The following is a 16,824-nucleotide window of genomic DNA, read 5'->3' on the forward strand; positions in this document are numbered from 1 at the left end:
TCAATTTTTGGCGCCGTTGCCGGGGATTGGTAGCGGTGTTTAGGTAGTTCTAGATTGTTTTTGCTTTGAACTTTGCTTGCTAGGGAACAATACTCACCGCCTTTGGCCGTGAAATAAACCCATTTTTGAAAAAATTCCTTCATTTTGACCACTTTTTCATTTTTGCAAAAATTTACTTTTCATTTTCTCAATTTCATTTTCATCTACTTTTATTGTTGTGGTGGTCACAAAATCAAAAATTAAAAAAAAAATTATTTGGCACTTCAATTCCTTTCTATACTTGAGATCGTTATATACTGTTTCTACACCTAGTTGTCTTGTTTGCTTGCTTGTTTTCAGGTGAAACTACAGTGCATGACCAGAGCATCTAGGGAGCCATTACTTGAATACGATCCCGAGATTGATAGGACATTTCATACATTACAGAGAGCTCAGAGGAATCCAGTGATTAACAACATGGAAAACAACAACAACAACAATGGCAACAACAGAACTCTCAGAGAATTGGCAGTACCAGATGTAGCTTACCATCCCTCTTGCATTCAGTATCCTGAACTTGAAGCGGACTTCGAACTTAGATCGGGGATAATTCATCTATTGCCGAAGTTTCATGGATTAGCTGGTGAAGATCCAAATAGACACTTGCAAGAATTCCATGTGGTGTGCTCAACAATGAAGCCTCAAACCATATCAGAGGACGACATCAAGCTCAGGGCATTTCCATTTTCATTGACAGATAGGGCTAAAGATTGGTATTACTACCTTCCCCCAGGCTCTATTACCAGTTGGAATGATATGAGTAGAATATTCTTGGAAAAATTTTTCCCTGCATCAAGGACGGCGGCAATCAGAAAAAGCATATGCGGTGTTCAACAGATGACTGGAGAAACATTGTATGAGTACTGGGAGCGTTTTAAGAGACTTTGTGCAAGTTGCCCCCAGCATCAAATCAGTGAGCAGCTATTGATTCAGTATTTCTATGAGGGATTACTTCCCATGGACAGAAATATGATCGATGCTGCTAGTGGAGGAGCACTTGTCAACAAGACACCATCACAAGCCCGAGAACTCATTGAGACTATGGCAGCTAATTATCAACAATTTGGGAGTCGGTCTTTGGTAACCAAGAGTGTGCAGGAGATTCAAGCTTCTGTTACTGAGCAGCAGCCCCGGATAGAGAATCGTTTGGATGGGATTGAAACATTGTTAAGACAGATGGCTATTAGTCAGACTCAGCAATCAACTTCACCTTCTGTGCAACCAGCACGAGTCTGTGGCATATGTGCTAGTGCAGCACATCCTACTGATATTTGTCCTACTTTGCTACCAGAGGAAGGATTTCCTTTCCCAGACCAGGTGGCAGCAGCAAATATGTACCAGAACAGACCTCCATATCAGCAGCAGCAAAGACCACAATACAATCCAATGTCATCTACATACAATCCGGGATGGAGAGATCACCCAAATTTACGGTATGGAAATAATTTTGCACAACAACCCAACTTCCCACAACAACAACCATTCCAGCCTTCAGCAACAAACTTTCAGAGGCCCCCAGGATTCCAGAATAACCCAGTTCAGTATAAGCCTCCACAAGTCCAACATTCAAATCCTATACCTGGACCAAGTCACTCAGAGACTTCCACACAAAGAAGGACATGATGCAACAACTTCTTTCACAGCAACAAACAACAAGCACAATTACAAGCACAATTTCAACAACAACAACAGAGGAGTGACACTGCCATTCAAAATTTAGAAAGACAGATGAGTCAGATGGCTACTACACTCAGTCAGCTCCAATCTCAAGGGTCCAGTCAATTACCATCTCAGTCCATTCCAAATCCTAGAGGGAATGTGAGCGCTATTTCACTCAGAAGTGGTAAGACTGTTCCAGATCCTATTCTTCCTACATCTTCCACTTCTCAGTCACCTGTCACAGTTTCTGAGGAAGATATGGAGCAGGAACCACCACCAGATTCAACTCCACAAGTGCCAGTGTCAATTCCATTTCCCCACAGAGCAGGACTTCCTAAGAAAAACACAGAAAAGGCACAAGATCTTCAAGAGCTAGTGGATATCTTCAGTAAGGTGGAAGTGAACATCCCATTGTTGAAGGTTATCAAGCACATCCCAAAATATGCTAAGTTTCTGAAAGATCTTTGTGTTCACAAGAGGAAGCTCAAAGGTAATGAACTGGTGAGTATGGGAAAGAATGTATCAGCTCTGATTCAAGCAATGCCCCCAAAATGTAAAGATCCAGGAGTGTTCACCATACCTTGTGTGATTGGAGAATGCAGCTTCTCAAATGCTATGTTAGATCTTGGTGCATCTATTAATGTCATGCCTAAGTCTGTGTTCTTAGCACTGGGTATTGGGCCACTACAACCAACTGGGGTAATCATTCAATTAGCCAACCGCAGCTTAGCTCATCCAGCAGGTGTCATTGAATGATGTCTTAGTGAAGGTGAAGGAGCAGATTTCTACATTCTTGATATGGAGGGAGATACATCTTGATATGGAGGGAGATACATCTTCAGGCCAGTCTCCATTGATATTAGGGAGACCATTCCTCAAGACTGCAAGAACGAAGATTGATGTGCATGCAGGAACACTTACTATGGAGTTTGGTGACACAGTGGTACAATTCAACATACTTGAAGCAATGAGGTACCCCGAAGAAGATCACTCACTATTTGGCATTGATATTCTTGATGAGTTGGAATGTGATGCAGATACCTCATGGAGTGATATGGATGAGGTAACTGAAGATGATTCCTATTGTATCCCTGATGACATTCTTGATGCTTGTGTAGGGATTTCTGTATTGGAAGCAGGTCCTGAAAAAATGCTTCCATCTCTTGTTCAACCTCCGAAGCTGGAATTAAAACCCCTACCAGATCATTTGAAGTATGCTTACTTGGGGAAAGAGGAGGAGTTACCAGTCATTATTGCCAAGAACCTAGAGGCAGATCAGGAGACAAGGTTGTTGAATCTGCTAAGGCATTACCAGAAGGCCATAGGATGGACCATTGCAGATATTCCTGGCCTCAGTCCCTCCTTATGTATGCATAGGATCTTCTTGGAGGAGGATAAGAACCCAGTGCGGCAACCACAAAGAAGACTGAATCCCTTGCTTTCTGAAGTGGTGAAGACAGAAATTCAGAAGCTGTTGCAAGCAGGTATCATTTATCCCATTTCAGATAGTCAGTGGGTAAGCCCAGTGCAGGTTGTGCCAAAGAAATCTGGGATGACGGTGATTGCAAGCAAGGATAATGAGGTGATTTCCACAAGAGTTCAAAATTCATGGAGGGTGTGCATAGATTACAGGAAGCTAAATCAAGCTACAAGGAAAGATCATTTCCCACTACCTTTTATTGATCAGATGTTGGAGAGGTTGGCGGGAAAGACTCACTATTGCTTCCTAGATGGGTATTCTGGATATTATCAGATTTGCATAGCACCTGAGGACCAAGAGAAGACTACCTTCACATGCCCCTTCGGGACATTTGCATTTAGACGCATGCCATTCGGACTCTGCAACGCTCCAGGTACATTTCAGCGATGCATGGTAAGCATTTTTTCAGATTTTGTAGAGCATTGCATGGAGGTATTTATGGATGATTTTACTGTGTATGGCTCATCATTCGATGCATGTTTAGATAGTCTTTCTCATGTTTTGCAAAGATGTGTTGAGACGGACCTAGTTTTGAACTTTGAAAAATGTCATTTCATGGTTGAACATGGCATTGTTTTAGGTCATATTGTTTCGAGTAAGGGCATAGAGGTAGATCCTGCTAAGATAGATGTGATTTCTTCTTTATCTTACCCCGCATGCGTGCGGGAGATTCGAGCTTTCCTTGGTCATGCAGGCTTCTACAGGAGGTTTATCAAAAATTTTAGTGCTATAGCCCTTCCACTCTCACACTTGTTGCAGAAGGATGTGGAATTCAGATTTGATGAAAATTGCAAGGATGCTTTCAACCAACTCAGGGAAGCCCTCATCTCAGCTCCTATTATTCGTGCTCCTGATTGGTCATTACCTTTTGAATTAATGTGTGATGCTTCTAATTTTGCAGTGGGTGCAGTTTTGGCTCAAAAAGTTGATGGAGCATCACATGTTATCTATTATGCATCCAAGACATTAGATCCTGCTCAAGCAAATTACACAACCACAGAAAAAGAACTGCTAGCCATTGTGTTTGCATTGAATAAATTTCGTTCATATTTATTGTGTTCTCATGTGGTTGTCTTTTCAGATCATGCAGCTCTCAAGTTCCTCTTAAAGAAGCCAGATGCAAAGCCCAGATTAATCAGATGGATGCTTCTACTCCAAGAATTCGACGTTGAGATACGCGATAGGAGTGGTAAGGAGAACTTGGTGGCTGATCACTTGAGCAGAATCATGCAAGACAGGGAGCCTACACCCATATCAGATTGCTTCCCAGATGAGCATCTTCTGAAATTGCAAGAGAATTTACCATGGTATGCCGACATCGTTAATTATGTGGTTGCACAAGTTATACCTGCAAATTTCTCACAAGCACAGGTTAATAAGTTAAGATGTGATGCTAAATACTATGTATGGGATGAACCTTACTTGTGGAAGTTCTGTAGCGACCAGGTAATTCGACGATGTGTTCCTGATGATGAGTTTCATTCTGTTCTCATATTTTGTCATTCTTTATCTTGTGGAGGACATTTTGGACCACAACGAACAGCTAGGAAAGTTTTAGATTCTGGATTATATTGGCCTAGTCTGTTTCGTGATGCCCATGAGTTTATTAGATCATGTGAACAGTGTCAAAAGGTCGGGAGTATTGGACGTAGGAATGAAATGCCCCAACAGTCTATGTTATTTTGTGAAATATTTGATGTGTGGGGGATTGATTTTATGGGTCCATTTCCTGTTTCTTATGGTTTCACATATATTTTATTGGCAGTGGATTATGTTTCCAAATGGGTGGAGGCTATCCCCACCAGGACTGATGATGCTTCTGTGGTTGTTAGTTTTGTCAGGTCAAACATCTTTTGCAGGTTTGGGTGGCCCAGGGCGATCATCAGTGATCAAGGGTCCCACTTCTGCAACAGACACATGAAGATGCTGCTTAACAAATATGGAGTTGTGCATAAGGTTGCTACTGCCTACCATCCTCAGACAAATGGGCAAGCAGAAGTGTCAAATAGAGAGATTAAGCAGATCTTAGAAAAAATGGTAAGACCTGACAGGAAAGATTGGAGCAAAAGACTGGAGGATGCTTTATGGGCTTACAGAACCGCCTTCAAAACACCGATTGGGATGTCACCATTCAGGATTGTGTTTGGAAAGGCATGTCACTTACCAGTAGAGATAGCACACAAAGCATTCTGGGCAGTTAAAGTCATGCAACCTGGACATGGATCGAGCTGGAAGTTGAGAGGAAACTGCAGATACAAGAATTGGAAGAATTGAGACTTGAAGCCTATGAGAACTCCCGAATTTATAAGGAGAAAGCCAAAGCATATCATGACAAGCACATACTGCGGAAGGAGTTTCAAGTAGGTGACAAGGTTTTATTATACAACTCTAGACTCAAATGGTTTCCAGGTAAGTTGAGATCTAAGTGGGACGGTCCTTTCTACATTGTTAATATTTTTCCCTATGGAGTGATTGAGTTGCAGGACAAGACAAATGAAAGGACCTTCAAAGTGAATGGACACCGTCTGAAGAAATTTCATGAAGGAGCTATGCAGACGGTGGTGGAACATGAAAAGCTCAACAACCCAATCTACCCAACTTGAGGGGAGTTCTTTTGTTCTTCTTTTTATTTTCTTGCTTTAGTTGTTTTGTTTGGTTTGCATACATGTTTTTGTGAATAAGATACATAGTTTTTCATTTACACATAGTGTTAGGAATTTAGGTTTCATTTTCCTTGAGTGCTCATACCATTCTTTAAGATATGTGAAAGTTAGCTAAGTTTGATTATCATGTTTTGGATTCTATGGCATGCTTAGATACTTTCCTATGCATATGGTCATTAGTGTGGTGATGGATTCTAATTGATTGACTTTACTTGATGACTTTATACACCTAGTGAGGATGATTTAGCCATTTTTCTCCTTGTTGTGTGATATGCACTCATGTTGTGGAACTCTAGAACTTGCTATGCTTCTTTTCAAGGCCATAATATCATAGGCTACATGATGATGAAGGCTATCTTGTCTACACTTTTGAAACTCTACATTTTTGGTAACTCTAGAACTTCTTTTTGTGTAAATGCTCTCTTCTTTTACCTCATTGCTAGTTGCATTTCTTTTTCCCTACTATATGTGACCCTCTTGGTATACCTTGACTGAAATGATTTACTGTTATCTTGTTAATTTATTGCCCGAGACGGTCAAATTTTAAGTGTGGGGGAGAAGATGGAGTTCAAAGTTTAAGTGTGGGGGAGGAGTTGAAAAAAAGTGTGAGAAAAAAAAAAAATTGGAGGCTAGATATAATTGATAGCATGATGAGCCGTGCTTGATCACCATGGTTGAACCATGCTTTATTTTCTTTGAAGCCTTATTTTTGTTGAGAAAGATTTGATTAGTGTTGTTGAGAGACTTATATGGATAGCACATCATATCATGATTTGTAGATAGGTTTTTATTCTCTTCACATTGAAAAAAAAAGAAAAAAAAAAAAAAAAAAAAAAAAAAAAAAAAAAAAAAACATTCCAAAAAAAAATGAAAAAAAAAAAAATCAAAAAAAAAATGAAAAGAAAAAAAATTTTCATTGAAGAGAAATTTTGTTGAAAAAAAAAAATAAGATCATTGATATGATGTGCAATTTTTCTAGAAGTGGAGTGTTTGATGATGTTTAGTGAGTTGGATGCGCATCCAAGGGAGAGGATGAGAGTTGTTATCTTTCAGGGAGAAGGAAGTAGATTTCTTGTAAGCACTGTTAATGGGCATGTTTAACATCATAACAGTTCATTGTTTTATGTCTTCTTTCTTCCACATTCATACCACCTCTTCATATATCTTGTTTCTTTGTGCTTCATTGTGATATACATGAGTTGTTCTTCATGGATATGATAAGCCTTTGAAGTCATGGAGACTTATGTTTATAGTGGTGGAGAGTAGGAGACATGCAAGCATATGGTAGTGAAACATCATGAGTTGCATTGAGTGGAAACTCCAGTTACTTACATGCTATTGAGAGTGAGAGCACCACCATCATATACCTTGTGAGGATTACATCAAGTTTTAGTTTAATCATGTGCTTGAAATCACCATGCTTGTTGACTTGTGTATGAATTGGGTCTCTTTATGCCTTGATCTATGAAAACTTGATAAGCCTAAGTAGCTACCTTTTACTTTCTTTGAAGTATTGATATGAGTTACTTAGGGAGATGTTTGTTTTCTTTCCTTGCCCGAGACGTGCAAGAATAAGTGTGGGGGAATTGATAACACTCATTTTCATAGTTTATTTTGGCTCTAAAACTTGATATTTTGACCCTCTCGTTGTGTAACTATTGAATATTAACACATATTGCGAGTAGGAACTTATTTTGGACCATATTGCTTATTCCTACAAATTTTGGGTTGAATCTAACATTTTTTGATGTATTTTTGTAGGATACTTAAAGAGCCACCTTGCCCAGGCCGTGCCTCAGAGGCACGGCCGTTTTTTCTACTTTGTTAATGCAATTTGTTCTTAATGCTTAGTGTTATTTCCATTGTTTAGAATTTAGAACTTAAGACAACAACCCCCCCATCCAATCCAAAAGAAAAATCTAAATCCTCAATTACAATAACCACTAGAATTACCATACACCGTCTACAATCGTTGGGAGACGACTCGAGTTACCCTATACTACTTTAGTTAGGGGATTCGATATTAATTAAGTTGGTGTGCTCATTTAGACGACGACAATTTGAGGTAAATAGGAATAAGTTACAATAATAAAACTCGGCACCAAATGTCTAGAATAATTTTCGATCATTGAGTCCAAGAGAGACGACCCGGACCTCTCTATACTACATTAGCGGTAAATATGAGTTTGGTAATAAAATAAATAAATAAGTTTGACGGATATAAGTGACAAAACAAATAAGGGAAATAAAATATATAAATAAATAATTCCCATACAAAACACCTACATCAATTGGTCAGTTCGATTGGAGGCTATTAATCAATTGTTGTATCTTAGCAATCGATTGTTGGTGGTCAAATTGCGTGGAAAGAGTCATTCTGTAGATGTCAACAGTCGAATTATAACACAGCAATTGATTGGTGAAGGCTAGCAATTGATTCTAAGCAGAAATCAACCCAAACAATATATAGCTCATAAAAGAGGATTTTGAGGCAAATTGAAGACGTCGGTTCTTGAGGGTTTAAAAATAAAGTGTTGCTTTATTTCTCACCATCAAGAGGCAATTCAAATTGTAATGAGAAAACATCCAAAGCAAATATTTTGCTTGTAAAGTTGTTTCCACTTTCATTTGTATTTGTATATTTATATCGTTTGTATTTGCTGTGAAAATATTGTAAGAGGTTTTTCCACCTCAAGAAGGTATTCGAGAATGAGAAGGTTAGTGGTGGTAGTCGTTGGGACTAGGTCTTAGATATAGTCACATTGGGAGGCAAAGAACCAAGTAAACCACCTAAATTAGCGATTGTGTGTGTTATGTTTTGACATTGAGTTTGATTCAAGTTTTCTGCTACGCATTCAAACGATGAGCACAAAATTGACATGAAGCAATCGGAGTTATTCATCCACCTCTAACTCGCACGAGTCCTAACAATTTTAATGTCATATAATCTTCCACTATGCATGTGTATGAAACAATCATACTTTATGTTATCACGGTTGATACCTGCCCCATCTACTCTAGGAGATAACATTGATATCTACTTACAAGTTCTTATTGAAGATTTAAAAGATTTGTGGGAGATAGGCATACAAACATATGATGCATCAACCAAATAAAATTTTCAATTGCATAATGTATTCTATGGATAATAACTAATTTTTCTAATTACACACTCTTATCAAGATGGAGTATTAAAGGTCAACTTGCATGACCAATGAGCCACAAATTGACATATTTATGATGGTTAAAAAATATTTAAAATACTATTATATGGGTCATCATAAATTTTTAAATAGTGATTATGTATTAAAAAAATACTCAATTATTTTATAGTACAAAAGAATATGAAAGACTATCATGTATACTATCAAGAGAGATATATGATGTGCTGGTTTGGTGATGTGCTGGCAGTAGGGGCGAAGCCAGGATTTTTGTCGAGGGGGGGGCCATTTTTTAACATCGCATTGTCACACTAATAAAATAAAATTTAAATTAACTAAGAAATAAGTTACATTCAACGCAATCTAAGTTGCGCTCTTCGCTTTTTCATATACTCAAATTCATCTAAGACAGAATTGACATCAAAACTGCGAGCAATATCCTTCTCAATATACATTATCAAAAAACTTGATAAGAAATCATCTTCATTTTGTTCCGCAACCTATTCTTCACAATTTTCATTGCAGAAAATGCATGCTCTGATGTTGCAGTAGAAACTAGTAAAGTCAAAATAAGTCGAATCAATTTGTTAAGAAGAGAATAACTTTTTGATTTTCTTGTCTTCGATAAGACCTGATACAAAATTATGTGCATATTAGTTAGCAATGACTAACCTTCAATAAAAAAATATATTATTTTTTATATAAAAAAACATACCTGGCATAATTCAGAAATAGTTGAGATATCCTTAAAGTTCATATTTTTCTGAATTTCTATTTCAAAAAGCTCCAATTGATATCTCAAACGCGTTCTTTCTTGATTTGTAAAATCTTCTAGATAGAACTTTTCAGCTAATCGACAAATTTCATGAATATCGAATGATTCATAGACATTTTTCGGATGAAGTGCTGAACTGAGTTTGAGTAATTCCATCATCTCTTCATTGAATCATATCTTCATGTCTTGTAATATAATGTCTATTGTGCCAATAAAAATTTCAACCCAATAATAATGCTCTAATGTAACTAAATCAGCCTTTCGTGGACGACCTTTACTCGACAATCGTCGATCATTCATGTCAGGGGCATTCACATCATGCTTCTCACAGAATTTCTTCACATTTTCTAACAACTCATTCCAACCTTTTTCTCAAAAATTTTCAAGGTTTTCTTTGGTATTTGTTACTAACTCAGTAGCATTCAAGATATCTTGAGATTTCTGCTGTAGCAATCTGCATAGCTCGTCTGCTCTTCCCAATAATTCTATCATAAAATGCAAGATGAATATAAACTCGAAAGACATCATTACCTCACAAGCTCCTCTAGATGATGATCTTGATGATACATAACATTTTCCTTCTCCTATGTCTTCCAACACTTGAAGAACTGGATCAAACATTTCAAATAGACTGTGTAGAGATTTTAAATGAGAACTCCAACGTGTGTCACCTGGACGTTGAAAATGCTAGTCTATTTTGAACACCATATCAAGTGTTTCAATTGTCAAAAGTTGGTGAAAGAAATTGAAAGGTTTGTGCAATGCTGTGCGCAGATGAATTTGATCAATCCTAGACATCATTTCAGCACCAAAAAAAAAAAACGGAGGACGATTATATTCTTTTACAGAAGATTAGTTTGGGATAAGTTTCTTTGTTTGGCAACCTCCAAAATATCAACTCCAATTTATCGGCTCCATGCAACTTGTGGACTAAGTGCAAAATGAGCATTACATGTTTCCGAGTAAATCACTCAGAACCACCAAACTTCCAGATAACTTACACAACTTATGTGATAATTTATGTTTGTCCTACATTATCCTCCAACATTTGTCACCTGGCAGGGGGGGGGCGACCACCCCCAGGCGCCCCCCCTTAGCTCCGCCCATGGCTGGCAGGTACGACAGGAGGTAGCTACAGAGTTGATACTGGAGACGTGCTACTGCTGAGCTGGTACTGGAGAGGTGCTGGCGGCTATGACAGTAGGAGCGGACACGTGATAGGAGGGAGGCGAGACATATTTGGCCGCCATGACTGAGGCACCTGCATGATAGACAGATAGATAGAGTATGAGTGATTATGATATTCTTGGTTCACATGAGAGCACTTACATGTTTTGACCATGACACTTACTCAGATCTGACAGTTTGTCAGACATGATATGAGCTAGTGTCATTGGTGTCACCTTGTACACCTGTGCTATTTTGATGATATATATTTTTACCTTCATCAAAAAAAAAAAAGATATATGATGATGATGAAATGCTGAAGAGATATATGATGATAAATTAGTTTAAAAATTTTAAATTTATATTTGAAAAAATAATTAATGATAATATCATTGGACCAAAGTTGAGTATATTTTTGATTTGTAATATTGGAAAGATAATATGATTTGAACTGACTATATTTTTTTTCATCTATATATTTTTAACTGATAATATGTATTACAATTGATTTAAACTAAATATTTTTAACTGAATCGACTTTGGGACAAAATCAATTATGTTTTCTTATAGATTTTCATATTATTTTGTAATTCTCGATCAAATTTATTCTTTATTTTCTTTGAACTTATTCTATTTAATGAAAATTTTTAAAATATATATAAAGTTTTATAATTTAATTTCTTAATATTTAATATAATATTTACAATGTAATAGTAGTTGATCTTCTCACTTGCCCAGTGTTCATAGTATTGAGTCTCAAAAGGTTGCCTCCAATATGACTGAGTTGATTACTATGGAATAAATTTTTTGAAGTGGATAAAGGATCGAATTTTGACGAAGTCGAGACAATGTCTTCCTCTGTAATAGCAATCTGTAACTTTTTGATTTACCTCTCATAGATGATCATAGGATCGATCGTGTGAGACTATTAGGATGATAAATTTCACCTTTTATTGAAAAAAAATCTTGAAAGATTGTCAAATTTTCCTATTTTTAAATTAAATAATTTATTTATTTACTTTTAATGTCTCTATCTTCCTTAGTAAACAAGTCCAATGTATATATGGGCTGAGTGTTACCCTATTATAATAAAAAGTGATTATGCTCGTCTCATATGTTTGTTACAATTTAAAGTCACCGTCAAATAAATGATTAGAGATAGGAGGAGTTTTGGCAGAGTGATACCCTAGCAAATATATATTATTTCCGTGTCTCATTTTTCTCTCATTTCCTTTTGACCAAATTAAACAAGTGAAATGAGTCCAGAAGTCCTCAAGGACTCAGATGACGAAAATTTCCATCACGCAACAGATCTTCTCTTATCTTCTTTAAGATCTAGTGAATTTTTTTCCTTTTTTTGTTTTTTTTTGCTTATAATTCAACTAAAATTTAAACTGATAAATATCTGTAGAATATCTAAAAAGTATTAAATCAAATAGTTCTTTTTGAAATTTCCGAGAAACTTGAGCATTTGAAAAATAGTTCTCTAGAAGCAAATATTTTATATAATTCAAGTAGAAACTTTTGTCATCAATTACTTGTGGCAGAAGGACTCTTAGAGAACGGGAGAGGTCCCCATCCACCTCCAATGCTCTATAAATTCCACTGTCTTCTCCATTCAATTGCATCGTCTCCTCTTCCACCTCTTCCCCTCCTAGTAAACAGACCAATGGCTCAAACGCCGTTGCTGATCGTGTGCCTCCTCTTCACCGGAATCGCGGCCGCCGCTGCCCAAAACTGCGGCTGCTCGTCCGACCTCTGCTGCAGCAGATTCGGCTACTGCGGCACCGGCGCCGACTACTGCGGCGACGGATGCCAGGCGGGTCCCTGTTACTCCTCGCCGAACAACGGCGGCTCGGTCGCCGACATCGTGACGCAGAGCTTCTTCGACGGCATCATTAACCAGGCCGACAGCGGCTGCGCCGGCAGGGGATTTTATTCGCGCGACGCTTTTCTGACCGCTGCCGGCTACTACCCCGACTTCGGCCGCACCGGATCTGCCGATGACGCCCGGCGCGAGATCGCCGCTTTCTTCGCCCACGTCACTCATGAGACTGGACGTCAGTGTTTGCCAAATTTGGAAAGAAAAAACTAAACTAATTTTATTTAGATTTTCTTATTTCTGGATGATATGATCTACAGATTTCTGCTACATCGAAGAGATCAATGGCGCATCGCAAGACTACTGCGACACGACCCGCACTGATTGGCCGTGCGTCTCCGGCCGCAACTACTATGGCCGCGGTCCCCTCCAACTGACCTGGAACTACAACTACGGCGCCGCTGGGCAGGCGATCGGCTTCGACGGCCTCGGCGCACCGGAAACGGTGGCCAACGACGTCGTCATCTCCTTCAGGGCCGCCCTATGGTACTGGATGAACAACTGCCACTCCCGCATCACCTCCGGAGAAGGATTCGGCTCCACCATCCGCGCGATCAACGGCCGCATCGAGTGCGACGGCGGCAATACGGCGGCCGTCAACGCTCGGGTCGGCTACTACAGGGATTACTGCAGCCAGTTTGGGGTTGACCCTGGGAATAACCTCACTTGTTGAGACCTTGATGACTGCAAACGATTGGAATAAATGATTGGGCACAGATCCAGTAATCAATAATAAAAGGCTTTGGCTACAAGATCTTGTAGCAGGCAATAGCGTAGGCCCACATGTACTGTTCTCTCAAAGCACTAAATGTTCTTCAAAGTGGATTAAGCTGATTTGAGTGGTGTGAGATGGGCCAAGTTGATTCCATGGGTTGCGCGTAAGTCGAGAAATGAATCAAATATAAAAAGTTCACGAACAAATTTGATATTCAACATAAATAAAAATTTATTTATATTTATTTAATATATGTAAATTAATTTAATTAAATAAATAAATTTTAATAATTAATCAAATTAATTAAATATATTTATATTCAGTTCATTAATATTTATGGATAAAAATCATGAATATATTTATAAATAATATTCATAAATAAAGTTGGAATAATACTCACAAATAAAATTTATGAACTATGGTGATTATTAAAATTTTTATCAACATAATAAAATATACAAAGAAGATTTCAAAATAAATAAATAAGCTTTTATTATCAAGCTCAATAATTAATTAAACAAATATAAAAATTTTAAACAATCAAATAAGTTTGAATTGAAAGTTCGATAATATATAAATGAATCAAACTCAAGCCAAGTTATTTATAAAAAAGAAACTAAGTCAAATTTGAACAACTATTTCAATGAGTTGATTCATTTTAGATTTGACTCAGCTTGACTTATTTACCTTATCAAACTCGTGTGAGCAATATAAAACTTGGCTCGACTTGACTCATTTACAATCCAATTGAGTAAGTAAAATTGAGAGCAAGAGAGGATTTATCGAGTGGGTTGGAGGAGGCCACACCCCTAATAACATTAATTCATTATTACTACTATATATATATATATATATATTTCTTGTTTAACCATATGTTGGTGCAATGGACTTTCAAGATTTTGATATTTATTTAACAATATGTTTAATGGAGTTTGGTTAAGGTTGACCTAATCAAGAGAGTAAGTCTAGATTGATCAGATGACTAATAATGGAAAAGTTCAGTCAAATCAAAGTTAATCAGATGACTGATAAAGAATAAAGTTCAAGCATGTCAAGGGTAACTAGATATTTGACAAGAGAAAGAACTCTAAGAGTGTGTTTGGTTCAAGTTATCATGCATAACCTTGATTATGTGATTACCTAGTAATAACATAACCAAGATTATGGGGAGATAACCTATGTTGTTTGATTCAATCTTAGATAATACAACAAAAACTTATTTGATTGGAGGTTTTAGTATATAACTTAATTTAACATTTATTGTATTATTTTGGTTCAATCTTACACATTTTTACAATTAAATTAATTTAATATTTAATTATTTTTTAAAAAAATAAAATAACCAACGTGTTCTAGTAGGTGCTGGAGGCGTTGGGGGCAGCACACGAGCAGGGCGTTGTCGTTGGCAATGTGTTGGCCTCTTGTTTCATGAATATTTTTTATAGCTACTACAACGTGAATATTTTTTAACAGGTTAACTATATGCTATAGAATCTATGAAGGTTTCATAGTTGCTACAACACAGACTTGTCATGTTCATACAATTGACCACCAGTTCATGATTTAATGCATGTGACAGAAAATAATAATGTCGAATAGTATATTTGAGGATAACTATATCATTTTAGGGGGTTGAGGGAGTGGAGCGTCTTTTTGATAAAACAAAAATCAAAAAGGGACACCACTTTGATGATTCAAATAAAAAGAGTGTCCTTTTGATTATTGTCCAATAGTTAATGAACTCAAATTACTTACAACACCTTTTTAAATAGTCAAATCATCTTTTTTTTTAATTAATGATCTTTGATGCATAATCGTCAAACTTAGTTAACATACCTCTTTGGGTAGTCAATGCACTCTTTCAAATTAGTCATTTCTAATTGTAATTGTCAAATTTCATTCTACTCCTTTGAATAGTCAATACATCCCCTTTGAGTTAGTCACGAGGTCAAGGTGAGAGTTGGATTCTCTCTTTAAAATAAAATTAATTTAGAGAATTGACTTCTTTCTGCCCTACATGAGAAGTAATTGTTGCCACTATAATATCAATATGATTTATTATTGTCAATGTAACTTTTTTTGTTGACCGATTCATTGTTGGATCAACATATTGATGTAGTGTGTTTGTATGAGAATTATTTATATATATTTTTCCTTATTTATTGTCACTTATACACATCAAAATTAATTATTTATTTATTATCAAACTCCGATTTAACACTAAAGCAGTATAGAGAGGTCCGGATCGTCTCTCTTGGACTCAATGATGGAAGCAGTCCTAGACCTATGGTGCGGGATTTTTGTTATTGACTTTATTCACTCCTAACTATCTAATCATACAAAAGAATCTAATCATACATTATAATTACAAATCATACACACAATATTTTACATCACATTTGTGAGTACAACAAAGAATAAATTAACACTTTAACACTTATTCAAATAATTCAATATCACTTTATTTTATTTATCAAAATAATGGTCTATTACATGAACTATGTACATTAACATAGTTTCACAATACAATATACAACATACATCATATACAATCATCAAGATCTTGTCATTATACACAAACCTAAGCATGTTGATACACATGATACATATCCCTAACAAATACTACATTGCCATTCTAACACTACAACAACAACAATAGATGGGAAAGTTATTTACATATCACACTCAACCAAGCAAATTCCATTCCCATTCATTCAAACCATTCAACAATCAATGTACAGTATATACAAGTTGCAATAGGTTACAATCATCATTCAAGCATTATTCAATTATACAATTCTACACAACACAACATTATACAACATAAACATAAATTTACATACACCACTCCACAATACTACAAAGTAACACTAATTCACAACCAATTACAATGTACATATCTCTATTCATACTACAACCAATAATCATACAAACCTTACATTAAATTATCCACAAATAACACTCGACTTATTCAACATCTATACATTCAATTTACAACTTATGCTACAACATAATCAAACCTATTCACAATGCATCCCCACAATATGATATTAACCCACATAATTCATTACAACTCACTGATGATAAACATGAAAAATTCCCTTATTCATTTATTCATGACCGAACTGTGTGTAATTCGTCAAAGCATACATTAACACAAGAAGTTCCTCAACATCACAGAATTCAAACAACAAACACATTCTGCTCAATTTGTTTATCCAACTTCAACCGAATTTTGCAATCAATCTAACCGAATCATTCAGACAAGCAAGGGGGGTTTTGA

General features: G+C 36.6%; 1 protein-coding gene and 1 pseudogene across 1 annotated transcript; both read left to right on the forward strand.

Moving 5' to 3' along the window:
* Positions 1–354: 354 nt before the first annotated feature.
* On the forward strand, positions 355–5,781 carry LOC141819590 (uncharacterized; annotated as a pseudogene).
* Positions 5,782–12,507: 6,726 nt separating this feature from the next.
* LOC141819591 (endochitinase EP3-like) lies at positions 12,508–13,655 on the forward strand. The gene is made up of 2 exons (XM_074706842.1): positions 12,508–13,004; positions 13,087–13,655. Exons 1-2 carry the CDS (start codon positions 12,533–12,535, stop codon positions 13,497–13,499), a joined length of 885 nt encoding a protein of 294 aa, XP_074562943.1. The 5' UTR covers positions 12,508–12,532; the 3' UTR covers positions 13,500–13,655.
* Positions 13,656–16,824: the final 3,169 nt, after the last annotated feature.

This window comes from Curcuma longa, unplaced genomic scaffold (assembly GCF_044706935.1).
Source record: "Curcuma longa cultivar G26 ecotype Majalengka, Jawa Barat unplaced genomic scaffold, ITB_CL_G26_1.1 contig_9503, whole genome shotgun sequence".
In the NCBI taxonomy this organism is placed as follows: domain Eukaryota; kingdom Viridiplantae; phylum Streptophyta; class Magnoliopsida; order Zingiberales; family Zingiberaceae; genus Curcuma; species Curcuma longa.